The sequence below is a fragment of the Nycticebus coucang genome, chromosome 19 (assembly GCF_027406575.1).
Source record: "Nycticebus coucang isolate mNycCou1 chromosome 19, mNycCou1.pri, whole genome shotgun sequence".
Lineage (NCBI taxonomy): Eukaryota > Metazoa > Chordata > Mammalia > Primates > Lorisidae > Nycticebus > Nycticebus coucang.
Window position 1 is genome coordinate 41,501,712 of NC_069798.1, and position 27,451 is coordinate 41,529,162.

Here is a 27,451-nt window from a genome sequence, read left to right on the forward strand (position 1 = left end):
GGCATTACTTTGGCACTGGTGCCTGAAGTGGGAGGACAAAGCAGAGCCCACAAATGTGCAGAGTGAGGCTCAGAGTATAAAACTGTTAGGTGCCTCGGTGAGCCAGCACTATCTCCCCTGAAGCACTGTCCCTTTCTGTAGGGCCCTGCAAGTCTTTATCAGCTGCCACCCTCTGCCACCGGGAAGCCAGCTGCAGCGTAAGTACCCTCTTCATTCCTATTAACTTCCCACTGCGCATTGTTGGGGCTTGTCTTAGTCCTCTCTAATTTTTGCTCTTTTTCTCTTTCCTTCTTTAAATGGAGAAATTGTTTCAGATTGCCGGGACTGATTAGCAGCAGCAAAGTCAGAGTTCTGACAGAGTTCTGATAGGCTAGAAAGCAATTTACCAAAGCCACAAGTTTCTTCCTGGAAAATTAAAAGCAAGCTCTTTATTCATGATTTCTGAAGCAAAGTGAGGCAGCATGAGCTGATGGGGAAGAGATGAGGTGTCCACTCCGTGTCCTAAGTGACTCTGAGTTAACCAACACCGCTAGGAGTTTCGGGTGGAGTTCCTGAAAGAAGTGAAGTGGGAGACAAGTATCTACATGACTCAAAAGAAAAAAAGTGGGGCACCGGGAATGGCACTTTCCAATTATGGATTTATGGATTCTTCTGCCTATGCTGTCACACTGAAGGGAGTGTGCTGGTGCCCATCGGGGGAACTAGTCAGCCACAACCGAAGCCATGAATTTGGCTTTCTGGCATGTGGAATCAAGGCAACTTGGGGTAGTATCTTCTGAGAATGGGAGCCTTTTAATCAGAAGACAAGAATACCTGACAGCATTTCCTTTGTTTCTGATTACAGCTTTAAAGAAAACTGAACACCTCCTGCCACTTAAAATCAAACACTACCTAAAATAAAGATAGTAAGTACCAAATAAATATCAATACGGAAAGTCTCTTTATTATGCTAGAGCATGAATGTTGAAATGCTTTCTTCTATATCCATATCCAAAATGTTGCGCTATTTTTAAAAGTGATACTTGAGGCATGAAAAATTGAAGACGTTTAGGCCTCTCTAACTGCACAGATTTCTAATAGGTGCTGACAATAGAATGCGTTTTATTCTGTGTAATAAAATAGGGAATATCAGTTGAATTGAAATCTTGATATTACCTCGGAGTAAAATGCTGAGCACTGCCTCGTTTCACTAGTCATCTGAGCTATGGAAAGTGGATTTTGATTCCTACTGGGAAGCTCATCAGGGCCAGCTTCCAGAATATGCTTGAGACATTAACTTCAGCGCACATGAGCCTTGTGGACGTGTCAGCAATGAAGGAGAGCAGGCTCAATTAGAGGCCCAGGGAGATGTTTGTTTGTCAGATTAACTGTTTCTGGCAAGGGAATTTGGTGAAACTGGAGCTGGTAGAGCCCCTTCCTTGTTGTTGTTCAACCCACACACAGGGGTTACTTTTAGGCAATGGTGAAGACAGGCTGTGTCCTTTATACCCCTGGGTTCTAGCATTCAGGGCAGACTGCAATATACAGACGCTGCTTCTTTACTATTTGTTGACCTGAAGAGAATCTCAGGCAGCGTTCATGTGCAAATTTTTCTGTCTCTTGGCTCTAAAAAAGCTCAAGGATGTGGTTCTCCTCACTGCAATGATTTCAGGAGTAGGGGGAGGCAGGGTCTAGCGCCGGTAAAGGGGTAGGCACCTACAGTGAGAGAATGTCACAGCCCAGCTTATCTTTTTCTTTCATTCTTCTTTCTTTGTTTTTAAACTTGTATAAGATAAGCGCCCTGCCACTGGGTTTCTTAATGTTGTTCTTTATTAAACAAAGGTATTTGTTTAATACAACACAGCCCTGAAACACATTAGTCTGGTACATAACTAGCCAGATAGTATACCACACACAATCTTTTCCTAATACATGTCATAAACATTTTTCCAAAATTGTGAATTTTTCTTAGTTACTCTGGCAGTGTACATTTTCAGGTTTCAGACCAAGTCAGGAGAAAAAAGTAAAAATAAAAGAAGATGGAAAAAGAGAAATTACCATACAAACAGCTTTTTTGAAACTTCTGAAGGAGGAATAATGTTTTTGGATGCAGAGGAAGTTTTTAAAAAGAAAGAAAGAAAATTTATGAAAAGCTGCCACATCTGTTGAATTAAGCTAAGAACGGTTTATTATTAACAAAATGATGTTCAATATTTGAGAATTCTTATTCAGTTACGGCAGCAGGGAAATGCCATTTAGCAGTCTCTTAAACCGGGTTTTTGCTGTGCGTGCAAAATGCGGTTACTATCTTGCTACAGATCATAAGCATCCACACCACGCCTCATTCTTTTCACATTTGATAAAGAACAGCAAGGCCAGGGCTACTTGTTGCGTTGGTGTTGGCCTCCAAGACGGAACCCTAAAAAGTTGCCTGGAGCATTTCAGAGCCTGAAGCCCTTCTCTCCCGGGAACAGCTCCACCAACCTCCAGACCCTGGGGAAACGCAGCAGCTGAGCAAAATCAAAAAGCAGGGCAGTTTGCCTTTTTTTTTTTTTTTTAAACAAAGTAAATGAACATCTAATTTCTGTTTAGCTCGTTGTCCCTCCGCCCCCTGTGCTCTCTTTACTGATGGGAAAGACGCCTTCTGGGTTTTGAGGTCTCTGCGTGGGGCCACGTGGTCCCTCAGCTGGTCCCAAAGTGCGCTCCAGAGCTGCCCTCAGCTTGCCTTTCACAGGCTCGGCAGAATCGGGTAACATCCTGCTGATTCTCATATTGTTGACCTTTATCGTGTGTTGAGGAAAAGGAAGGATGATTGGCAGCTCTGGTGACACCCAGCATAGCCCTTTTTGGACATTGCCTTTTGGAAATAAAGCTGATGAGGAAGCGCGCGGAGGCGTGGCCCTGGCCGACTGGGCGCAGGAACAGGTACGCTCCCCTCATGCGTCTCTGTCTTGGGGAACCTGGGCACCTGCTCCACGCTCCAGTGTGCCTTCCCAGGGCACAGCCTGGGAAATAGGGGTCAGCAACTCTGCTGAGCCGTCGGCTGTGGGCTGAGCACAGGGATCTTGATCCAGGTCATCGGGTACCCACCAGGGTTTAGAGGCTGGACCGTTGATCTAGGGTGTTTCGACAGCCATGGAAACGCCAGGAGTGAGTAGTCTGGCGTTTGACCTTTATCCTGCTCCTGTTTTATTAGAGTTCCCTATATTGTACTGTCCCCTCTTCTGAGGTGAAATGTAATGGCCTACTTTGCAGGGATTGAGATGTTTGAGCATCAGTGGACCATCCTTGATCTGTAGCCTCGCATTGCCTTCCTGGTTAGCACATGTGTATTCTTAGCGTTCCCCCCCCACCAAAAAAAATACAGATATTCTAGTATGATGAATTTCTAAGGTGAGCTGTGAGTTACAATTAAGTCATTGATTTCTCCTCAGCAGTTCTCATGCTTGGGTTCTGAAGCAAATAGTCAGGACTCCAGTGGGGCTCCAGAGGGTTCAGAGATTCAGAATAAATGTTTCCTGGGGGCCTCTGAGATAGCAGCAGCTGCCTGCTCAGGTCTTGAGAAGACCCCTCTCTCTAGGACATCATAACCCTACAGGCCATCACATTCTGCAGAGATTGGAGACACAAATCACAGTAAGTCTTGTATATGTTGAGCTGTGGATTTGGACAAAAAGCTAGTTTAATCTTTACTTAACTTCAGGTGGCTCAAGAGGGAACTCAGGCCAGGCAGGTTCTCAATCACTGGTCTGGCCAGTTATATTATCAAGTTTCGAATCTGTATCTCCACAATCTCTGAGGTAATGGCATATTTATCATCCTCTAATATAAATAAATATATGGCAAAAATTTTGAGAATACGAACTTGTTTATTCTGAAATAGCCCATATACCTGCTTTTGTAGTTGTTGGAAAACACCACTTTAATATTTTCCTTTGATGCTGCCCCCTTAGGGTTTGATACGTTCCGTTTTAGAAACTCAAGGCAGTAAGTGTGTTGGAGCTTCTTGTCACCTGGGCTGAAGCCCAATGCCACTTGCCTGTTGGTGTGGCTTTGTCAAGGGATCTCAGTAGCTGAGGCAGGGCCTTATCAAGCAATATCTTCAGTTATGAGATGTGAAAATGATAGTCATCATATACTCAGATTACAAAGTAAAAGATGATTTTTTTTTTTCATAAATCCATATATCTTTAACTATGGAGCCAGCAGAGCTCTATATGAACTTAGTTTTGGCTTCCGATCTCTAAGATTCATTGGAAATATGACATGTTGGTATCTAATGTTCTTTTCCCAAGACAAGATGACCTTGGTCTGGAATGCATTGTATGAATAGTTTATGTTTTGTGGAACAATTAACAGTTTGCCATTGTTTAAAAGCAGAATGGTTAGCTGGGCAGTGAAGTAATACAATTGAAGTGTAATTGTTGCAATAAATTAGTTACTCACATTGATTTCCCTACTGAGATTAATAGAAGCCAAAACTAGAGTCAGGATTCTTTTAAGTAGAACTTTATTATCCATTAATCACTATATGTTGAATATGGCATATGAAACAATGATGGGACCAAAAATAGCCATGGGGATGATTTGATCACAGCCTGCTGTCAGGAAAAGGACAAACTGGCTTATCTGTGTGGTCTTCTGTTATTTCTCTGGTTATGTCCTATATGTTGCGGCTTCAACATTCCACAAATGTGCCTTCCTGTGTCTGACGGTTTGAGCATTCGCCTGAGCTGCACCGACCTGCTGTGCTGTGGCTTTTCCTTACCATCTTCTTCCTCTGTAAACCTACCTCTGGGGGTCATTGGTATTCGTTTTTATCCACCATCAGCACCATGAAACCTTCATTTTTGTCTCCAGGGTACCGTAGTCTGATGATGTGGGTGCTTTCCTTTTACCTGCTTATCATGAGTTGTGAACAGGCCCATAGTGAACACACAAGCCATGGTAATGTTGTCTGCATTTCCCAAGATGTGTTTACTATAATTATGCTCTGTACACTATTTTATTATATAATCCTCTAATTACAACTCTTTGGTTTTCAACAGCTTTGTCTAATTCCATCTTTCCCAGCTTCTATACTTTTATGGAACATCATTTCTGCTGTTCTTATACATTTAAATAACAAATTCCAGGAGTAAAGAACATCTGGGGCAGTTACATGGAATAAGGACAAACCAAGCAATCTTTGACTTGGAGACTGTGGAGAGGCCATGTCAACACACACACACTGTTTTAAAAATTTCTTCCCTTTCAAACTTTTAAAAATAAAAACTTTTTGTTTGTAAAATAAAATTCTAATTTAAAAAGACTGTATCATACCCCAAAAATGCATTAATGTACACAGCTATAATTTAATTTAAAAATTTTTTTGAAAAGAAAGTACCTGACCTGTTTGCACTAGCTTAGTGAGCAGGCCATTTGGTAACCCAATTTCATGCTCTGTGACTGGCAGCCTGAAGCTGAAGCACTTGATTTGAGCTCTTTCTATATCATTTGACTGGTCATGTTGGCATGAACTGTTTTTCACTGTCCTCAACTAGATTGAACTCCTTGAGTACAACAAATAGGAGCTTACTAAATGTCTGCTGAACTAGAAACTGAACTGTGAGATTAAAGACCAGGACCTTTCCCAGTATCATTAGAAACATTGATCACAAAGGGAGTGTGGGGTTTTGGTTTGGGTAATCATCTCCATGATGGTATTTCAGGAGGAAAATGGTGCTTTCTTAGTCCTATGGGATATCATAGTCCAGATCTTCTGTGGTTACTCTAGAAGCCACAGAATTACCCCAATCTGGCAAATCTGGAGTGTACTGCATTCTCTAATTTATGAGCTCTGTCCTTCCCTCAAGGAGCCAGAGGAAGAGGTAGCCATGGAGGACAGACCCTCTATGGTGAAAGTGGACAGGGGTGAGAACCAGATTTCACCATGTCAAGGGAGAAGGTGCTTCCCCAAGGCTCTGGGCTATATTACCGGAGATATGAAGGAATTCTCGAACTGGTTTAAAGGTATTTATGCTTTCATCCCTTGGAGAAATGGGAGAAGTGGATTTGGGGGATGGTTTGCTGGTATTTCTATTTATTCCTTTAGTTCTATTCTCCAATCTTTTATCTGTCTCTTTACTCTCCATTTTTCTACTTTTACCTTGCAACCTGCAAACCTCTCCATTTTTTTTTCTTTTTATGGAGATGGTGATCAGATCCAGGGCCTTGTTTATATTCAAGGAAGGCGCCCAGCTCCATCCTGCAATTTCAGCACTTAAAACTAAAATTTTACTATTGGTAATTCATTCCTTTGGCTTAAGAGTCCATATCTCTGAACATGGTAAATAATGCATTAGATGTTTTCAGGGGCTTAGATTCTCACAGGGGTAGTGAAGGTTAAACACAAAGAAGTTATATGCTTCTAGAGAGCCAGGTGCTACTAAAGAGACAAAGAGTTAAGAGAAAAAAAATTAAAAGAATATCAAACATTCATTTCACCTCTGGGGGATTTTGATGACTTTGCTTGGGGTGGGCTCTGGGATTGAGCAGGAACATTATTTGCTTGACTGATTCCTTCGTTCTGTTTATTTCATGTCTTCCAGACAAGCCTGTGATCCTCCAGTTTGTCGACTGGATTCTTCGGGGCATATCCCAAGTGGTGTTCGTTAGCAACCCCATCAGTGGGATCCTGATTGTGGTGGGACTTCTGGTCCAGAACCCCTGGTGGGCTCTCAGTGGCTGTGTGGCAACAGTGGTCTCCACCCTAATGGCCATCTTGCTCAGCCAGGACAGGTAGGCACATCTTTCCAAGACACAGGGGTTGACCACTGACTGTGGGCAGCAGCAATAAAACCACATCCTTCCCAGGGAAAACAGCCTTTAGTCCACAGAACTCTTTATATGTGCCTTTAGTCAGAGTTCAGGGAATCAATTATAGTCTTTTATCCTTGGCATCTGCATAAGTGGCTGGTCTGAATGATGCCAGATTCTTGTGGTATTACATGGTAACTAGAACTGGCTGTAAGTAATTCCCAGAAAAAGTTCTAAAGGGATCTTCTTTAACAACAGATAAAATTTTTTGCCATCAGCATTAGGGCAGAATTGCATATGAGATCATGAAAAGTCTTAGTGGCTTCTTAACCCTGTTATGTCTTGTTTCTATGATTATTTTAGCAAACTCATTCTTCACAGACAGTGCAAAGGTCAGCTCAGCTCCTGGAGAGATAACCATAAATTCCAAATGAATGGATTATGACTTCTGAATCTTCTGATAGATATGCTAGGTTAAAAATAGTATGTGCTTTACAAATTGATCTGTCAGTGAAGAAGTGATAAGCTGACTTCCCCCAGGGGGAAGGTGGCCCCTGACGAGCCAGTTGGTTCCTTCATGGAGGAAGCCAGTCTTCCAGGTGTCCAGGATCAATGCATCGTCCCCAGTAGATGGTCATTACACAACTAAGCTTTTGTAGCACTTGCTGTAAATTGTGTAAGGAGGTCCTTGGGGACAGATCCATTAGGTGCTCTACTTTTCCACCAATTCCAAGGAACCCGATTTGCTCCCTGCAGAGGGTGATTCTGAATCTTAGATTAAACCCTGTCCAATGCAGACCAGGAATCAGTCTTCCCAGTTTGGGGATGGGGCCTGTGGCTGTGCCATATTGAATATTCCTTCATTATTTTGCTCCAGTGAAATTTGATCACTCCTATTTTCTTTGTCAGTTATTATTTAGAAGACAAGTCATATTTACTTATGTTCACTTCAAATCTCTTTTACTTGGTCCAAAAAAACTGCATTAAAACATCAATCCTCTGATTTATGTGAATACCTGTCTTCCTATTGCTTTAGTTGTAGCATTTCAGAACTTACAGATCTATGCCATTCATTTTCTCCTGATCAAACTCAAGCCTTAAATCTCCAAGCCAGTTGTTGTAAGGATGAGTCTTTGCATCGCCTTCCACTATTATTACAAGTAGTCTCAGTTTCTGGGTTACACTCACACAAGTTGCATCACCTCACACGTGCCCTCAAGGATTATTTGAGCGAGACAAAGAGCTTTGAACAGGGAGTCTCACCATTAATGCTCTCATCCAGATGAATGTACCTGACATCATCTTGCCTGTTGCAATGGTGCCCCTGACACAGCTAGAAGCAGGCCAAGCACAGCTCTCATGCCATCCTGTACCAGCCCCTCTACTGACTGCACCACCTCCACACTGGGCTCTGTCATCCGACCTCTCTCACTCACTTCGCCACCTTCACTTCGCCATTTCCTGGATAGCATCACCCTTCAGTGCCAGGCCCTTGGGAATTGAATCCTGTGTCCCTCATCACATCAGTTACTGCCAACTCTCAAGAGCCCTGTGGGACCTGGCTTGTTAGCATTGAGGCTTATTCTGCAGGAATTGTTCCAATTCTCACTCAGAGTTTCCCACTCCCCGTTATGAAATAGGGACCATTTTGGCCAGAGTAGAAACTTACCCACAGGGCAACCTTTTAGAAGTGAAGTCAAATACTGAAGAAAAATGAACCTGAGAAAGTAGTGTTAAACGCGCACCTGATTAAATGGGCTAATTTGCCAAGCATAAAGAAAAGCAATTATTTTTCTTTGCGATATTTAATGTATGTTTGGAAACAACAAAATAGAAGCACAGGAACACACAAATGTAAGCTAAGTTGGAATACTATGAGAGGGAACTTACGTTTTAGGACTCTAGTATCTGTCACCAAGAAATCAAACTTAGGAAACAAGTTTCACATGCTAATAGCTCTATTCAAGTCAAAAGCCCTTAGTGATTTAAATGAAATGATAGCAACTTTCTAAAGGAAGGAGTCGAAGGTCACAGGGCAGATTGCCCCCCATCCTCCCTCAGACGGACTTAGCTGTGACCCCTGTGAAGGGGATTGCCCTATTTGCACATTGGTATTTTTACTCATGTATATTTCACTTCATGTTTTTGTTGGTATTTCTGTGATGCTTACAGAGACTTTGAGATACATTTCAAAACATAATCTCATTTTCTAATGTGAACATGATGTTGAAGTTACCAGTGTTATATCTGTGCAAGCCCAACCACAGTCCACCCTGGAAGTGTCTAGGCCGTGCCTCTTGCCCTACAGGTCAGCAATAGCAGCTGGGCTCCAGGGCTACAATGCCACCCTGCTGGGAATACTCATGGCTGTCTTTTCAGACGTGGGAGACTATTTCTGGTGGCTGTTACTCCCTGTATCTTCTATGTCCATGACTTGGTAAGTTGTACCTGGTTTTCAAAATGCCTTTAAAAAAATTATGGGAGGAGGAAGGAATGGGAGTTACTGTGTAGTGAGTGCACAGTTTAATGTTGTAAGATGAAAAAATGTTCTGTGAATGGATGGTAGTGATGATTGCACAGTGTGAATGCCCTCAATGTCACTCCCCTGCACCCTTTAATGGTTAAAACAGCACATTTTATGATATGTGTACTTTACCACAATTTTTTAAACAATAAAATAATTTTTATGTCCATTGGATACAGAAGTAACCATTTTAAGAGATATGCATTTCCTTACAACCAGGTCTTATGTCTGATCTCCCGCAGAGTCACCAATACCTTCCCCTTCAGCAGAGGTTCTTGACAATGGTGCACACTCACGCCTCCCAGGGTGAGATGGCACCAACACACACTGATGACAGGGCCCCACAACCCTCACACAACCCTCACCCCTCCCTAGATTCTGATATGATTAGACTGCACTGCTGCCTGGGCACTGGGAGTTTTCTAAGCTCCCCAGATGGTCCTAGAGGACAGACAAAGACTGTGTGCTGTGGCTCACGCCTCTAATCCCAGCACTTTAAAAAGCCAAGGCAGGAGGATCACTTGAGACCAGAAGTTTGAGGCTGTAGTGAGCTACGATCTGGCCACTGCCCTCTAGCCTGGGTGACAGAGTGAGATTTTTCCTCTAAAAGAAAAGAAAAAGGTACGGCCAAAATCAAGCCCCACTTCCTGCATCAGTAGTTCTCACCCTTGACCAATATCAGAGCCACCTGGTGGGGCTTGTTAAACCACAGATATCCGCTCCCACAACCCAGGTTTTCTGATTCTGTTCTCCTGGGAGGGGGCCTGAGAATTTGCATTTCTACTGAGTTCTGGTGACCCTGATGGAGGGACACCCCCCCATTCTTATCCCCCTTCAAAAATAGTTGTTTTACTAAATTTAATTCCTTTAGTTTTCTTTTTTGTTTGTTTGTTTGTTTATAAGTAAATTTCTTTTTTTTTTTTATTGTTGGGGATTCATTGAATTCCTTTATTTTTCAAAACTAAATCTTACAAAATAGTTTCTATGCCAACATTCCCTTAAATCCTTTTTCTGAAAGTAAACATTTCCTTTGTTCTATATTGTATTTAGAATACACACATATAAAATACTAGTATGTGCACAAATGAGTAGCATCTGCAGAAAGGCTACCCATCCTGGCTGCACCCAGGAAGTGACTCAGGACCTGCTCTGAAGGATAGGTTCAAGGGCAGGAGGCCCTGCCCACAGGGGCTCTTGGGTGCTCATCACACCTGGTCCCACAGTCCAGGAAATCTGGAGATCTGAGTCAAAAAGTGAGAGCCACACAAGGGCTGGGGATTATAGGCAAGGAAAACTGGGGAGAAAAGTGCCTTGCCTGAGATTATGCAGCTTATCAACAGCTTAAGGACACAAACTCTGCCCCCAGCCCCAACTATAAGATTTTTTTCCAACAGCCCACATCACCTGCATCCTTACTTGAACAGTTGTTTTTCTCTTTTCCAAAAATAAATATAACAAAGACACATAGAAATGATATACGTCAAATTCGGGATGCTGGGTGCCTCCAGTGTGGAGGAAAAAGAATAACACCAAGTGAGTTACCCAGGGGGCCTTCACAATGTAGATATTTTATTTTGTATATCTTAAGTTCTTCAAAAAATAGTTTGAAAACCTTGATCTGTATCACTCCCTGAGCAATCTCAGAGTATAATTTTTCAAAAGCCAAATAAGAGAAGAGTTGATTTTTTATGTTATGTAAGAACTATCCCAGGATTCATCCTAGGTTTACCTTCTGTGGAAAGTCTGGCAACAGAACACTTAAGGGATATATTGGCAAATGAAACAAAATCCCGCTATAGTATAGAGATTCTGTTTGTCAACCTGGCTTGTGACATGCATATTCTTCTCTGTTCTTTTTTCAGTCCAATTTTCTCAAGTGCATTGAACTCTTTGCTGGGCAAATGGGACCTCCCTGTCTTCACCCTCCCTTTCAACATGGCATTGTCCATGTACCTTTCGGCCACAGGACATTACAATCCATTCTTTCCGGGCAAATTGTTCACACCTGTAAGCTCCATTCCAAATATCACCTGGTCTGATCTCAGTGCTCTGGAGGTAAGATACACTATCTTTACTTTCCCCACTGCCTCTGGAAGGAACACAGTGGCCTTCTGGTTAATTGTCCATGGGTATCAGAGTCCCCTGATACCCATGGACAGAGTTCAGCTGTAGGGTGGCCTTTCTGCCTTATCTTGACATCTCAAGCATTTGTTCTATTCAGAAATTTGGAGTCTAAGGGATTTTTTAATTTTTTTTAAGTGACGGGAGAGAAGTTACTTTATCAGAGCTAATTTCTCTCCCATTTTTCCTAAGTATCTACAGTGCCAACTCTCAAAAACTGGATGCTTCCTCTCAGAGCTCATTCCAGAGCTTCTCCATTCTGCTTTTTCTTGTGGTTTTTCTCATAGAACATATACAATAATCTAGGGTTCTCAAGCTTTGGTAGGGGTCAGAACCAGCTAGGGAGTTTTTAAAATACAAAAGCAGGCTTCATCTTAGACGCTCTAAATCATAATCTCTGGGGTGGAGCCTGAGAACTTGTATTAACAAATTCTCCAAATTGTGACATGGGCCCAAGTTTGAGAACCATTGTGTCACAGCTTGCCCACTACATATTTCTTAACAGAAGGGCCCAGAGAGATCATGTGGTTTTAAAAATCTGGCTAACCAGCTCTTCCTGTTGGTGTTGGTTTAATAAATCTGTTTAAGATTTCTTGATTATTGAGAACAAGAGAACACTCGAAGTTAGAAGAAAACCAAAAGAAACCTTACCTCTTGGATGTGCAAAATGCTGGCTCTCCCACTCCCCTGTGCTGTCTTCTTTGCTGAACGAACACACCAGTAGCTCCAGTAGCCTTTTCTTTAGCTCTTGTGCAGAAAATGAAGGGGAGAATTTAGAAATAATTTAGAAGGAAAAAATCAAAGATTTATTAGAACTACCCATGAAAAATAATATTATAAAATAGCATTAATCTATCTAGAAATGCAGTGTCTAATACAAGATCCAGGAGCCCTGGGTGGCTATTTAAATTTAGAGGCAAATTACTTAAGAATTCAGTTTCTCAGCCTCACTAGCCACATTTCAGGTGCTCAATAGCCACACATAGTGACTACCTACTGTATCAGACAGCACAGCTATAGACTACTCCATCACCTTGGAAAGTCCTATTGGATGGTGCTGATCCAGGCCAGAGGGGTCTTGTCTTTCTCCTCACCCTGAACCACCAGCCCATCACCAGCACACTTATTTGCCATCTTGTCCAACTCCCCACCCCATGGTGACCAGAGGGATAGTTCTGCTATCAAGTTCTGAGATATAAGCTGTCTTTGCCAAGTTCCCTGAGCTAGAGGAAACAGGAAATGATCTTGTGTAGACATTAAGACCCAGCATGGGCTGGAAGAATTTAGAGCCCATCTTCAAGTAGAGTCAATGTAATACTGTGGTCCCTGTACCAAGCGAACATCTGGAAGCCAACCGTAGGCTCAGCCTCCTATAAGAGGACAGAGGACCCTTCCCCTTGTGCCAAGGCTGGGTTCCCTCTGTCAGAGTTACTGCCTCCAGAAGATCCTTGCCAGGAGGTAACATACAACCAAGAAATGGAGGAGGGGTCAAGATGCCTCTGGGGAAGGCATCTTTCAGTTAACAGTCTTGCTCAAGAAGGAAATATCATGGGTAGCTATACCTGGGCTGGCCCTACCAAACATTTTGTTATAAAGAATTATCATTTGTCAGCTTAAGTCAAACCGTGTGCCTTCCTGAGAACTGCCATTCTGTGAACACATTAGCTAAATTCAGGCCTCAGCCAAAAAGTAGAATTGTGACATTTGCATGTATTTTTGTGTGTTGAGGACTGAATGACAGTCATTTGTAACTGAGAAAGTTATAGATATCTTGGCTTAATACGCATTCACTTAACAACAGAGGAATAAATATGGCCTTGATTCATGAACTTGCCAAGAATTGCTTCTACGCTGTAAATAAAGTAACCCAGCTTCAGGTCTCAGCCTTAGTGTAAGCAACCAAATTGCATACTAGTATAATATTTCTTTTGAATGTAGGGATGCATTGATGGTTTGCCTTGGGCACTGATGGATAGGTGAAGGCAAAAGAAGTGTCAGCTGTGGTCCCTGCCATCCTCAGTGAGAGGCGTGGCAGATCCTCACAGCCAGGAGCTTATCAGTGACCAGGGCCAAGTGCCAGTGCAAGCAGGCGAGCCAGTGAGCATAGGGAGAGTTTCGGAAAGGCTTGTTCATTGTGCACCAGGGAAGGGCTGGTGTATCTCTGGGGTTAAGGATGAAAAATGACTGGGATTTTTCTGTAATCCAGGAGGGAGAGAGAGAATTTTTTTAAGTAGTATCACTAATCTTGAAAGATAAGGCATATTCAATCTAAAATTATATTGTGTGAGTTTGTGGGTGTCCTTTGGGTTCCTGTTCAGTCTTTTAGTGGCCTTGTTTTTTTAATTTCCTTTGCAGTTATTGAAATCTGTGCCAGTGGGGGTTGGTCAGATATATGGCTGTGACAACCCATGGACTGGGGGCATTTTCCTATTCGCCATCCTAGTTTGCTCCCCGCTCATGTGCCTGCATGCTGCAATCGGGTCTCTGCTGGGCATAGTGGCAGGTAAGCATAGGACTCCTTTCAAAGCACTGGGCATTGCCTCTGTCCCATGCATTGTCTGAGGCATCTTCTATACTCCAGATCTTTCTTAAGTCTTTCTCCAGACTCCTTCCAGAGCATCCTACTTTAATCCAAAGCTCTGACCCTTCCTTGTCTTGCTTAATAGGACTCAGTCTTTCAGCTCCATTTGAAGACATCTATGCTGGACTCTGGGGTTTCAACAGCTCTCTGGCCTGCATTGCAATGGGTGGAATGTTCATGGCACTCACCTGGCAAGCCCACCTCCTGGCTCTTGGCTGCGGTGAGCATCTTGGGATAGGGCTGCTTATGACCTTGGGGTCAAAATCAGGGACAAGTAGCAAGCAGTAACAAAGGACTGCATGAGAAGTTGGGGCTGGGATTCTAGTTTGGGCCCATTTTCTTTACCTATCTGTGTGAACAGAACAGTTGACATCCCCTCTCTGGGAGTATTAAAGTCACCTTGGTTGCTATGGAGACAGGAGCATATTGAGTTGTATCAAACATTCTGAAATATGTATGTTGGGCAGATAGAAACTTAGCTTGTCCTATGTCCTTCCTACTGACTATTTGACCAAAAAATCTCAAAGGAAACAACTCAAACTAAATACAGACCCATGTCCCCTGGAGATTCAGGTGGGATTACATGTGGCCCTTAGAATCACATTAATCCAGCTATTTTAAGAACTTGAGTGTGCATCAGAGTCACCCAGAAGGCATAATAAAATGCAAATTTCTGGGCCTCATTACCAGTTTCTGATTCAGTGTTAGGGATAGGGGAAGAATTTGCATTTCAAATGCATTGTTCCCAGGCTGATACTGTCTTTCTGGGGACACACTTCGAGAAGTGGTACATTAATCCTTTCTCACCCCACAACATTCTAGCCAGACACAGCCTGTCAAGAGCTAGAAGGCAATCTTGAGACCTCCACTCCATTCTTTTCATTTCACTGTGGGTACTGAGGCTGGAGAGGTTAAGAGATGTACTGGTGGCCATCTAGTCAGTAAACGGTATATCCAAACCTAGAATCCACTTTTACCAACAGCCCCCTACATTATACTACCTGCTTCCCTTTCGTAGCATTCAGGCCATTATGGCAACTCCTTAGGCTAAAACAGACATCACGTAATTTAGATCTGAAAAGCTAATGGATTTCCCAAGCTGATTAGAAAAGGAGGCTTATTAGCCCATAGCCTCTGACATTCCTAATTCAATACAAGTAAAAGCATTTAAGATAATGTTCTGGAGTACAGTGAATGACATTCCCTTGGGAACAGAAGGGCAGAGGGATTAGTGGAATACAGAGAAATATTTCTAATTTAGTAGAAATATATGTCTAGAGTCAATTTATCTCCAGATTAATCAAGCCAAGGTATCTTAAGTTATTAAAATGGTGCACCACTGTCAGGAAGAATCTAGAATGGGCCTCTGCATTGGCAGGAAATGGGATAGGTCCAAGGATTTCTAAACCTTCATTCAATTTTGACTTGAATCTCTAGCAAGGTTACAACACTCAGGTTGTATAATGTAGTTTGGTCAATCTTTTCACAGTAACAGCTATTTCGCCTAAGAGTACTACTTTGTGCTCTTTTCCTTATTTGTTTCATAAGCTTAGGGCAAAGGAGAGGGTAATGGACAGATTCTGTGGCCATCTGAGCTTAGCTGAATTAGAATTTTATTTTATTTTATTTTTTTTTTGAGACAGAGTCTGGTACTGTCATTGGGCTAGAGTGCCATGGCTCCAATCTAGCTCACAGCAATTTTGAATTCCTGGGCTCAAGCAACCCTCCTGCCTCAGCCTCCCAAGTAGCTGGGACTCTAGGACTCCACCACAACATGCCCGCTAATTTTTCTATTTTTAGTAGAGATAGGGTCTTGGTTTGCTCAGGCTGGTCTCACACTTCTGGCCTCAAGCAATCCATCCTCCTTAGCTTCCCTCCCAGAGTACTAGGATTATAAGTGTGAACCACCTTGCCTGGCCTGAATTAGAATCTTTTATCCTACAAACTGCCACCTTTACTCTGAGATGGGTTTGGGGTTTCAAACCTTTATTTGGGGTGCATAGCTTTTTTTTTTTTCTGTAGACAGGAGCAGCAAATATATACTAAGCACTCGTGATACTGCTCATATAGTATTAGGAGGAGTGAGGTGTGTGGAAGTGATAGGTCCCCTCTGATTCCTGTGGACAGTGTGCCCAGTGAGGGAGGGAGTCCATGCAACCCTGGTAGCTGAATAAGGAGAAATCTACAGCACACGATTCTCTGGGGGAATGTTATCAGCTCAAAATCAAATACCTCCTTGGCTTTTCTATAAATCCTAACAAATGAGAGGAGGAATTCTGTTTGATGGAAAAAATGGTACAGGCCAGTGTGGGGACAGCCTGAGGACATCTTTAAGATCAATCATTGTGGGCACAGGTGGTGCGTTGATGAGCTTTGACAGACTGTGGAGAGGGATAAAGCCAAACATGTTTGCACACGTGTCTCCCAAAGGGAGGATATCTTTATTATTTCCTTAAATATATTATTTTTTAATTACTTCTTTATTCTTTTCTCAATTATAGAAGAGTACAGGTTTATCATATGAAACAAAACAAATATTCAGTAAGAATAGGAAAGTGCAAAGCAGAAGGTGAAAATTGCTGTCCTACCTCCAGCTTCTTCAGCTCCCTTTTGTGAAGACCCTTGTGATCACACCGGGTCCAATTCATACAGTGCAGGACAATCTCCATATCAAGGTCATTAACTAATCACAGTAGCAAAGTCCCCTCCACCATCTGTAACAATTCACACGTTCTGGGATTAAGACCTGGGCATTTTGGGGCGGTCACTCTTCTGCCTACTACATCTGCCTTCCTTTGGATAGATGGGATTTTCTTTACTGATGTAGCATAAGGGTCAGAACAGTGTATTGAACTAGTCCAGGCCTCAGACCCTGGTGCCAGGCTGCCTGAATTCAGATCCTACTTCTGCTATTTACTAGCTTTATGAACTTAAGCAAATGACTTAACTTCTCTGTGCTCAGTTTTCCCATCTTAAAAAATGAGGGATTCAATTAGTCGATGTGTATAGAAAGCACAAGAAACGCAGACAGTGTCTAGCTCTTGTAATCACTGGTTAAGGGTCTGGAGAAAAACTTTTTCTGGTAGCTTTGGGGCTTGGTGTAGCTTATTAAAAATCCAGCTTGTTTATTCACCTCAATTTCTCTGAATCTTCTCCCCTATGTGACTAATACCTCAGCCTGCTGTTCTTCCACCTCCTCTCAACTGCTGAGACCACTGATATTGTTTGCCATTTTTATTCTGGATTTGGTGTAAGTAGATGCTTTTATTTTGTGGTACTTGCTTATTTAGGGAACCATAAGCTTTTTATTAACTTGCTTATTCATTCCTACCCCCGTAGCTGAGATTAGCCTTCTGTGTTTCTGTGTCTTCTTGCCAGATTACTTTTTCAAAGAGGGTTTCAAAGGTTTGGTGACGTAAACCTTCTAAGGCCCTGAATGCCTTTATTTCACCCTTATTTAAATTTTATTTTAGCTGGCTCTTTTGGGGTTGAACTTTTGTCTCTCCATACTTTGAAAATTGTCTTCAAATACTACTCCATCATCTTCTTAAACCCCAAGTTGCTACCAAGATGTCTGAAAATAATCTGATTCTTTTAGAGGTGATTTTATTTTTCTCTCTAGACTCTTAGAATTTTCTCTTTACATATGATATATATATTTTTTTTTCAGCATGTCTGTCTAGATGTGGGTTTTTCCTTTTCTATGCCACTAAGCACTCAAGTCCTCTCACTGTGAGCCCTCACATCTTTAATTCTGAGATATTATCACTTTTTAATTTCTCAAATATTTTCTTTCCAGTTGTTTTTCCCGCTCATTCTGGGACTTCTGGTATTTGAATGCAGCACTTTTATGTTAATATTTTCATAACTCTTGACTTTTTCTTCATATTTTCCATCTCTTTACCCTTCACAAGGCCCTTCAAGTTAAGCTGGTCAACTGGATCACTCTCTGGCTCTGTCCTTTGTGTTGACTGTGCCGTCTATTGAGTTTTTCACTTCCAGTTTGTTAATTGAGCTCTGCTGCCTGTAGGTTGTTCAGCCAGTCGTCCTCCTTTTATGGTGTTTACTCTCCTCAGATGCCCCTTGCCTTGCCCCGGGAGCTTTCATTTCCTGAGGGATATCAACTATTCTGGTGGTGAGTCTCCGAGTGAGGAGTGGAAGCCCAGGGCTGGGCTGGCACCTCTCCTAGTGCATCTGAGCAGTCAAGGGAGGAGCAGGAAGTGCTACCTTGCAGGGTGAAGATCTGCCGCTGGTTCAAGGCAGCAGAGATGGCCAGTGTGTAGATCTGTCACATGACAAATGACCACTTGCTGGGAGAAGTTCAGATGACTCTAGTTTGATGCTATTACCCACAGTGCTGCAAGAAACATTTTTGGTACAAGTGTCCTTGTGTACTTTGTACAAATACTTCTATAAGATACATTTCTAGAAGCCAAATTGATAAGTCAAAGGAAATGGCAATTTAAATTTTCGTAGATAACAAATTCATCCCCAAAAGAGCCATACCAACTTCCACTGCTACAAACAGTGTGTGACAGGTCCCATTTGGTCCCCACTGGGTACTACCAGACTTTTTAATCTCTGCACATGAATGTTTGAGACAGACCTCCAGCCCTTCTCAGAAAGCACATCTCACATGTAGAATGCCACAGCAAGTTTCAGCTTGTTCTCATCACCCTGATACTACCAAACAAAAGCCCAGCCTTGTCAGCCAAGGTAAATAAATAACAGACATTACAGAGCTGTTCTTTTATTAGGCCCAAATGTCTTTATCAGGAAGTGGACTTAGGAATCTCTGATGGAACCTGGCAGTGCTGCCTTCCCAGCCCCTAAACCAGAAATTTCATGGCCCTCTGCTATGGGAATATCTCAGTGTCATTGTTTTATCAATGGAAGCTATAAACATATGTCATTGTTTTATCAATGGAAGCTATAAACATATGATGTATCTCTTTTCAATGGCTGGGTTATCATGGCAATACTCGGACGTGGCAATCTGTTGGAAGGGACGATCTCAGTGAAAAGCTGAAATCCAGTCTTCCCTTTAGTACACAAGGAATTTTCTTTCCCTCAGCCACCAAAAATAGCTGTCAAGGTCATTGCCTACAAACTGATCATGGTTTTCAGAATTTCCCCTCTAAGGTAAGGTCTTCTTAATCTTACTCAGCGAGTCTTAATTGATGGTCACTAACCATTAACTATAATAATAGTGTGATACCTTTACTATGGAAAGAAAAGCAACTTAACATAGAAAATCACTTCAGAACAACATAACAGCATGAGACATAAAAGTGCCAAAAGCCTTAGAAGTGTAACAGGTATCTAAAAAGGAGTGATGTCAATAAGATCTCATGTGCTCAGGGGAGTTGTCGTGGCAGAGATGGTTCTCAAGAGAGCAAGGGCAGAGTGTCCCTGATGCTTAGCAGAGGGCCAGTGTATAGTTGTTTAATTAAATAATTAATTAATTTTTTAATGTATGAAATTGATGAAATCAAGGAGAGAAAACCTTCTAACCCAAGCCATGAGCAACCTTTGTTTAGAGCATTATCCCAATCCCAAGGTGAAAGGAATGCGTTTGCAGCTGCTGTTTGTAGATCTACGTGAATTTAGTTAAGATTCATCACCTCCCTGTAAAGCAGATCTTCAAGTTGCCTTTTTAGGGATAATAAAACTAGACTTATTAGTTATACAATGAATAAGATGACAGGGCTAGAATATGAAACCAGTACTGTTTCCAAAGATTAGCCCTTCCCACTAGCATGAGACAATTCAGATATGAAAGAATTCATTATACTATCAAAGAAGAAATACCAAAATGTAAAGAAAAATATCAATAAAAGGACAGAAGTCTATAAAGTATTAATAAATGATTCCTAGCTTTTCCTGCTGCACCCCACACCTCAAGATAGCTGATGTAATATCTTGCCAGACTTGAAGATTAGATGGTGAGTGTGTAACAGTAAGCTTGGGTGGCCCAAGTGGCTGTGTGGCCATTGTGTGCAGGACATTTTTCAGACTGTCCCTGTGCCATCTAAGGGCTTCCCTGAGCCTCCTTAGGCCCTTCCTCAACCAAAACCAAGAAACTGATTGTTATCTAGTTGAGATCTTTTTGTTGTTTCACACTGAAAGAAATTTTTTGATTCAGTGTAAATGAAAACATGTTTATCACTGACATTAATAGTATTTAGAAAAAAAGTTATTATGAGGAGGAATCTCAAGTTTGTATTGTTTCTGCTATTCTCTTCCTATTTTCATATAACATGTTTTTTTAGTGTATGTGCTCCCAAAGCGAGCACTATACTATGGTTTCTTCGTAGCTGTGAATTCTAACCATTATATGAGAATCCTAGATGCAGTGAGATTGTATAACAACCATGCTATCTCAAGAAACATTCATAAGTTTCATTTGAATTCAATTATACTTGGATAAACAACAGGGAAATTCATTTGCCTTGGAAAACTTTTCTCTTAAGTACTAACAGTAAGGACAAAATAGTAACCACAAAAAAAAAATCTACCTTTACTAAGCCCTTACTGATTGCTAAACATAATTTCCTCTCATGCTCACACCAACCCTATGAGAGAGAGATTTTTTTTTTATTTCAGAATATTACAGGGGTACACACATTTTGGTTACATAAGTTGCTTTTGTGCATTTTAGGTCAAAGGTATAAGAGTGCCTTTCACCCAGAATATGTGCACTGCATCAGTTAGGTATGAATTTGCCCATCCTCTACTCACCCCTACACCCTACTTGATTTCCATTGAATTTTACTCCCTTATGTGCAATACATAACTATTGATCAACTATTTCCAACTTAGTACATGTGGTATTTTTGGTTTTCCATTCTCAGAATATTGTGAGATATTCTGAAGAATATCTAAGTGAAGAATATCTAAGTGAAGAATATCTAAGTGAAGAATATCTTCAGTTCCATCCAGGTTGTTAACACCGTATTTTAGAACACCGTATTTTATGTCTGCATAGTATTCCATGGTATACATATACATAGTTTATTAATCCACTCATGTTTTGATAGGCATTTGGGTTGTTTCCACATCTTTGCAGTTGTGGATTATGGTCCTATAAACATTCAAGTGCAAGTGTCTTTTTGATAAAATGTCTTATTTCAGTTGGGTAAATACCTTGTTGTAGGATTGCTGGATCAAACGGTAGGTCTACTTTTGGTTCTTTGAGGTATCTCCATACGACTTTCCATATAGGTTGACTAGTTTGCAGTTCCACCTATAGTGAATGATCTTTCTTTTCTCTCCGAATCAACGCCAGCAACTGTTGCTATGGGACTTTTCTATATGAGCCATACTCATCAGAGTTAGGTGAAACCTCATATTGGCTTTGAAATTTTACATTTCCCTGATGATTACAGATATTGAGCATTTTTTCATGTTTTTGTTGGCCATCAGACTATCTTTGTTTAAGTTTCCATTCATGTCTTTTGCCCACTTTTTAAGGGGATTGACTTTTTCTTTTGCTTGAGTTCTTCATAGATGCCCTTTATTAGATGTATAGCATGCAAATATTTTCTCTCATTTTGTAAGTTGTCTATTTACTCTAGTGTTTCTGCCCATAGCTGTGCAGAAACTTTAATTTCATCAGACTGCATTTGTTTATTTTTGTTGCTGCTGTGATTGCTTTGGAGATCTTCTTCATAAATTTTTTTCCCTAGGCCAACACTTTTTTCTAGAATTTTTATAGTTTCATGCCTTAGGTTTAAATCTCTTATCCATCGTAAGTTAATTTTGTGAGGTAAGAGGTAAGAATCCTGTTTCAGTCTAACATGTGGCTATCCAATTTTCTCAGCACCATTGATTGAAGAGGGACTCTTCCCCAGTGTATGTTTTTGTCTGGTTTATCAAAGATCAGATAGGAATATTAGGATAGTTTCATCTCTGGGTTCTCTGTTCTGATCTATAGGTCTATGTCTTTGTTTTTGTGCTAGTGCCATACTGTTTTGGTTACTACAGCCTTGTAGTATAACTCAAAGTCTGGTAAGATGATGCCTCTCAATTTGTTGTTATTATGTAAGGTTCCATTGGCTCATTAGGGTATTTTCTGGTTCCACATAAAACATAGAACTGTTTTTCTTAGATCTCCAAAAAAATGATATTGGTACTTCAGTGGGGATTGCATTGAATTTATAAATCACTTTGGATAGTATAGCCATTTTAACAATGGTGATTCTGCCAGTCCAGGAGCATGGTATGTTTTTCCATCTGTTTACATCCTCTGTGATTTCTTTCCTCAGTGTCACATAGTTTAGGAAGATCTTTCACTTCCTAAGTAAAATACCTAGATATTCCTAAGTATTTTATTTTCTTTGTTGCTAATATGAAAGCTTTTGCTTCTTTAATTTAATTCTTAGCTTGACTGTTGTTAGCATATATATGAAAGCTACTGAATTGCGTACGTTGATTTTATCACCTGAGGTTTTCTGAATTTATCAATTCCAGGAATTTTTGGTCGAATCTTTGTGGTTTTCAAGATATAAGATCACATCATCAGCAAAGAGTGATGGTTTGACCTCTTCTTTCCCCATTTTCATCTCCTTGATTTCCTTCTCTTGCCTGGTTGCTCTGGCAAGGACTTCCAGCACTATGTTGAATAGAAGTGTTGAAAATGGGCAACCTTGTCTGGTTCCTGTTCTAAGCAGGACTGCTTTCAGTTTTCCCCATTCAATATGATATTGGCTATATAGGTTTCTCATACATAGCCTTTATAATTTTGTAGTAAGTCCTATCTATATTGATATCGTTAAGTATTCTTATCAGGAAAGGGTGCTGAATTTTGTCAAATGCTTTTTCTGTGTCAGTTGAAAAGATCATATGGTTTGTCTTTTTGCATCTGTTTATGTGATGAATTACATTTCTAGATTTGTATTATGTTGAAACATCATTGCGTCTCTGGGATGAAGCCCACTGGGCCATGGTGATGTTCATCACTTCCATTGTATAGGGGAAGAAATGGAAGTTTAGGACAAGGTCCACTGAGCAAGTGGTAGAGCCAGAATTTGAACCCAGCTCTAGGCTCATTATCATAACCAGGTGTTGGGCTATTTTGTGGGAGGCACAAGTGTACTTTCCAGGGGATTTGTGTTAGAAGGCGGGCTTTCCTGTGATTAAAAGTGCATTGAACAAGCGTTGTTCTTTCCTCTTTTTTGTAGCCCTGTTTACTGCCTACCTGGGAGTCAGCATGGCAAACCTTATGGCTAAGGTGAGTTTGCTTTAATCTCATTTTATAATTATCATAATAGACCAGCTTCCAATTACGTTGAAAACCCTTCTGAAGCCTACCTGGGTGGTATCCAGTGGCAGGATCCATGTCTGGAGTCAGCACCACCCTCCTTCCACTGGCGCTCCTGGCCTCTTCTCCAGTATCTCAGTAAACTTTAGTCCAAACTATAATGACCTGGCATGTCCAAAATATCTGCCAGTCCAGGACCATGGTATGTTAAGCATCCTGATAAGAATGCTTAACAAAATCAATGTATATAGGACTTACTACAAAATTATAAAGGCTATGTATGAGAAACCTATATAGCCAATATCATATTGAACGGGGAAATTCAATTGCTTGGCTTAAAGAATAATGAAACTTAGATTATATAACATATTATCAAGTTAATAGTCTCTGAGTGATAAGAAGGTGACTTTAGAGTATCATTTACTTAAACAGAAAGCCAGGACTATATAATCATTGAGAAATCAGAACAGGGAAAAACAAGATAATTGTCTAAAGATCCAGGTGTTGCTGTCATTATTGTTGTTAATCCATTCACTAGTTTTTCATACCTCTTATCTTTTATTAATCTCCCAGTCATCAGTAAGACTTATCTAGAACCAGGTTTTATTTAATACATTAAATATTAAGTTATTAAGTTATGGCTAAGTTATTTAATAGTCAAAGTCTTTTCTTATTAATTGCTATCTGGCACTCTTTCCCCTTTACAGCCTTGTACTCCTGCCCTTTCACTTACTTCCTTTCCCCTGAGAAGTCTGGTCCCCCTAACTGTCCCAGGATTCCTCACCTCTCAATGCCCTGAAACTTTTCTCACCCACCATTGTAGGTGATGCAGGGCCAGTTCTGACAGCTCAGTCCATGTTGATGTGGTTATGGCTGCTAAAAGGTTAAGGTGGTATCTAGCCCTCCTAGAAACAGAATGGAGATTTTATCTTGGAGTTTCCTTATGGAGACACAATTTATTCATGGTGGAAAGCCAAAGTCCCAGTGCAGGCATGCAAGATGAGGAGCATATCAAAGCATGTGAGGGCCTTCACATTTCAACAAAGAAGGTTGACAGGCATTGGTCCATGGACCAGGATGGGCAAGCTACCCAATGGTCAGCTAGGGAAACTTTGAAAAACTCAAATCCTTAGGGTTTTGAGTCCTAAGCAAATGTCCCCTGGCATTACTGATAGAGTAGGTCTTCTATGATGCTTGAACATCTGTATTTTTTTTTTTGTAACTCCACCAGATGATTTGGATATGCAGACAATTTAAAGTACCCCTACATGCCATCAGACCCCAGCAGCCTATGCATAGAACCAGAGCTAACCAATAGTGTACACTCAGAATTCTGAGTTACCAGGAGAGCACAAAGAAGGACTTACCCTCAGGAACTTAAGAGTCTTATTTGAGAGACAGAATGGAAAAAGGCAAAGCAAGTAGAGACCAAGACCTAGACTAAGTGGAAGTCAAGGTCAGAGGGGTCACTGTGGGCTGGACTAATCAGAAAAGGCCTTGTGGATTTGATGAGTGGTCAGTAGCAGTTTGCAAGTGTCATCTCCACATGTTCCAAGGGCCCTCTTTGCACAGCTAGTGTAGGAAGTCTGAATATATGAGGAGGGAAAGACATAAAAGACAGAGACATAACTGGCCACCTTAAAGATTAGATGAAAATATTCCAACTGTTAAATGTCCCAAGATCTTAGACTCAGTCCCCATGAGCATAAGCACAACCCAGAGCAACACCGCCAATGATTCATCCCCCTGGGCTGGGAACAAAGTAAGGGTGCTGTGTGCAGCTTTGCTTTCAGATGGATGTCAAAGGAGCATTGTCCTGTCTCTTCTCCAGGTTGGACTACCAGCTTGTACCTGGCCCTTCTGTTGGGCAACACTACTTTTCCTCTTGATAACCACAAAAAACCCCAACATCTACAAGATGCCCCTCAGTAAACTCACTTATCCTGAAGAAAACCGCATCTTCTACCTACAAGCCAAGAAAAGGATGGCTGAAAGCCCTTTGTGAAAACAACCTTTATCCACAGCTATGGTCATGAGTCATTTCTGACTGACTACTCCAGTTGACTTCCAGGGTCTCAGCAAACTGTTTTTCACTAGTAACAACTTTCATACTAACCCATCAACGATCTGTTCTTATGCTTATTTTATGTTTTCCTTTTTGCCTCCAGGAATATCCTCAAGCACATGGGAGCCACATCCAGGTGATGTGCTCCGGCATGGAATGTTAAACCCCACTGTGGGAGTTTGCACTAAGACTGTAATGTACATAAAGTCAAAATGCTCTAACAAAAAAAGGAAGTGAGGCCAGAGCTAATGATTGATATTTATTGATATTCGTGGTGTTTGGTTGGCTAGATGATGTCCACAGTATTAAAAATTAAATTAAGCTCTATAAACCAACTAAGCCTTAGGGAATTCGCAGTCAAAAAATCGAAGTCAGCCCATAATTCTCAGATCAGCAATTTGGCTTTTTAAAATCAATGCAAGTTACACATTACAGCTAAGCTCAGCATCATGGGGGTGCAGGCTGATAGCTGAAGTTGTTCCCCAGAATGGTCTCCACCCTGTCCCTTGTGTGTATGGCATTCTTATTTAGGAGATGGTTGGAGAGTTTTCAGATTGAGAGCAAAAGGGGGTAGAAAGGGATTTTGTCAGTTACAAATATTCTATCATTTTACCAGTTTTCTTGGAGATTACAAAATATTTTTTAGGGAAAGTTTTTTTCTTATGAAAAAAGATTTTTTTTTCAATGAAATAAAATAAGAGATGTTCCTGGCCCAACCTAGTCATTAGCCATTAAAGAAAAGTTACATGCTGTATTAAAGAAATATCCAACTTAGCTATTTTTACTTTAACCCTTAATTTGATTTTGTAGAAGCCCAAATGCACAGAATCATCATCAACCTGGTAGGCCTTTTAGAGTTACATTTTTAATTCACTTGACGATGGGATGTCTTATAAAAACTGAAGGTTAAGGCCAGATTGCTTATGAGTGTGATTTTTAGAAATCGATGAATTTCTTACTTTAAAAAAAAAAAACTCATTATTTTCTGCACACTCAGAATATTTTCTCTCAGAAACCTCTGGTATTTGAACCATCTAAAAGAAAGACAGGTAAGGAATTTTCCTGTTTTCCTCTTTTTAGTATAAAAATTATCAGTTCTATAAAGATTCCATGATCAAGTGTGCTGAAGATGGCACCTTATGCTCCTTACTTCAGTGGGTATCCACTTAGTATTCTGGAGGTTGGAAAAGTAAAACTTTGGAATCCTGATGATTTCTTACTTTCTGAGTGTGCAGTACTCAGCATACAAGATACTGTTTGCTGAATGACTAAACAGAAATAGGGAAGTAAGCCTACAAATATTTTAGGGAGAACATCCATTTTTTCCTTTTCTTAGGAAAACAGACAAGCATTGTTCCAATTTTAAAGCCCCATGACCAAAGCCTTTTGAATTATGAATTTGCAGCTGTTGTAGGTTTATAAGATAGCCCTGTGGAAAAACTAAATTTTCAGTGTTTGAACTGAAATCTTCCTTGTTAGGGAATTGGTGAAGTAAGAGTTGGGGAAAAGAAAACAAAGCAAAAAAGCATAACCAAAGATCAGCAGTGATAACCTGGGCTGTAGCTGAGAGAACTAGAGGACTCTAACATGGGTCAGCCTGGGTGGACCTTCAGAACAGAGCTCTGATGTGCGACCGCAGAGTCTTCTTGTGTGCTCACACAGATTTGTAAATAGAAACATTTTAAAACCGTAGTCTGATTTAAATGGCATTAATTCTCTCAAGCTATTTTTGTTACTAAGTATTATCCTAAAACTGAGTATTCTTAGGGAGAACTTGTATTTTGTCTTATTGTCTATATAACAGATTTCTAGGCCAGCATATAAATAAATTATACTCAGAACACAGTTTTATGTAATGTGCCTTTTATAACTATCATGTATATGAATGATCACAGCTTTCAGTGTATATAGCTTATATTTCATTGTGCTAGAATCCTATTCCTCTGTCACACTTGGTAATGGCCCCAGATGTATAGGTGAGCAAACCCTGTTCAATTCCACACTGACAGGCCCACCCACACCTTCCATGGCCTCTCAGTCATCCATTGTTCTCCTCACTCAGGAATGAGAATGAATTGCTAAGGACAGCTACACGTGTTCAAAGGCATGCTCCTAACACTT

At 40.9% G+C, this 27,451-nt stretch overlaps 1 protein-coding gene across 7 annotated transcripts; it reads left to right on the forward strand.

The window, feature by feature from the left end:
• On the forward strand, window positions 1-27,165 carry SLC14A1 (solute carrier family 14 member 1 (Kidd blood group)). Of its 7 annotated transcripts, none has more exons than XM_053571839.1 (10): window positions 1-197; window positions 845-905; window positions 5,835-5,991; window positions 6,570-6,759; window positions 9,086-9,214; window positions 11,164-11,356; window positions 13,778-13,925; window positions 14,089-14,223; window positions 23,186-23,235; window positions 25,097-27,165. In XM_053571839.1, the coding sequence occupies exons 3-10, from the start codon at window positions 5,856-5,858 to the stop codon at window positions 25,268-25,270; spliced, it is 1,155 nt and encodes a 384-aa protein (XP_053427814.1). In that variant the 5' UTR covers window positions 1-197; window positions 845-905; window positions 5,835-5,855; the 3' UTR covers window positions 25,271-27,165. The 7 variants fall into 7 exon arrangements, with proteins under 7 accessions (XP_053427814.1, XP_053427813.1, XP_053427810.1 ...); XM_053571835.1 differs by lacking the exons at window positions 1-197; window positions 845-905 and adding exons at window positions 2,733-2,904; window positions 17,181-17,253 and having other exon boundaries at window positions 25,434-27,165; XM_053571834.1 differs by lacking the exons at window positions 1-197; window positions 845-905 and adding exons at window positions 2,733-2,904; window positions 17,181-17,253 and having other exon boundaries at window positions 25,097-25,234.
• Window positions 27,166-27,451: the final 286 nt, after the last annotated feature.

Bases quoted from the DNA above. Each gene is read 5' to 3' on its own strand.
- SLC14A1 (XM_053571833.1), top strand. From the start codon at position 2,788: ATGATTGGCAGCTCTGGTGACACCCAGCATAGCCCTTTTTGGACATTG. The intron at 9,215-11,163 runs GTAAGTTGTACC...TTCTTTTTTCAG, and splicing joins TCTTCTATGTCCATGACTTG to TCCAATTTTCTCAAGTGCAT. The intron at 11,357-13,777 runs GTAAGATACACT...TTTCCTTTGCAG, and splicing joins CTGATCTCAGTGCTCTGGAG to TTATTGAAATCTGTGCCAGT.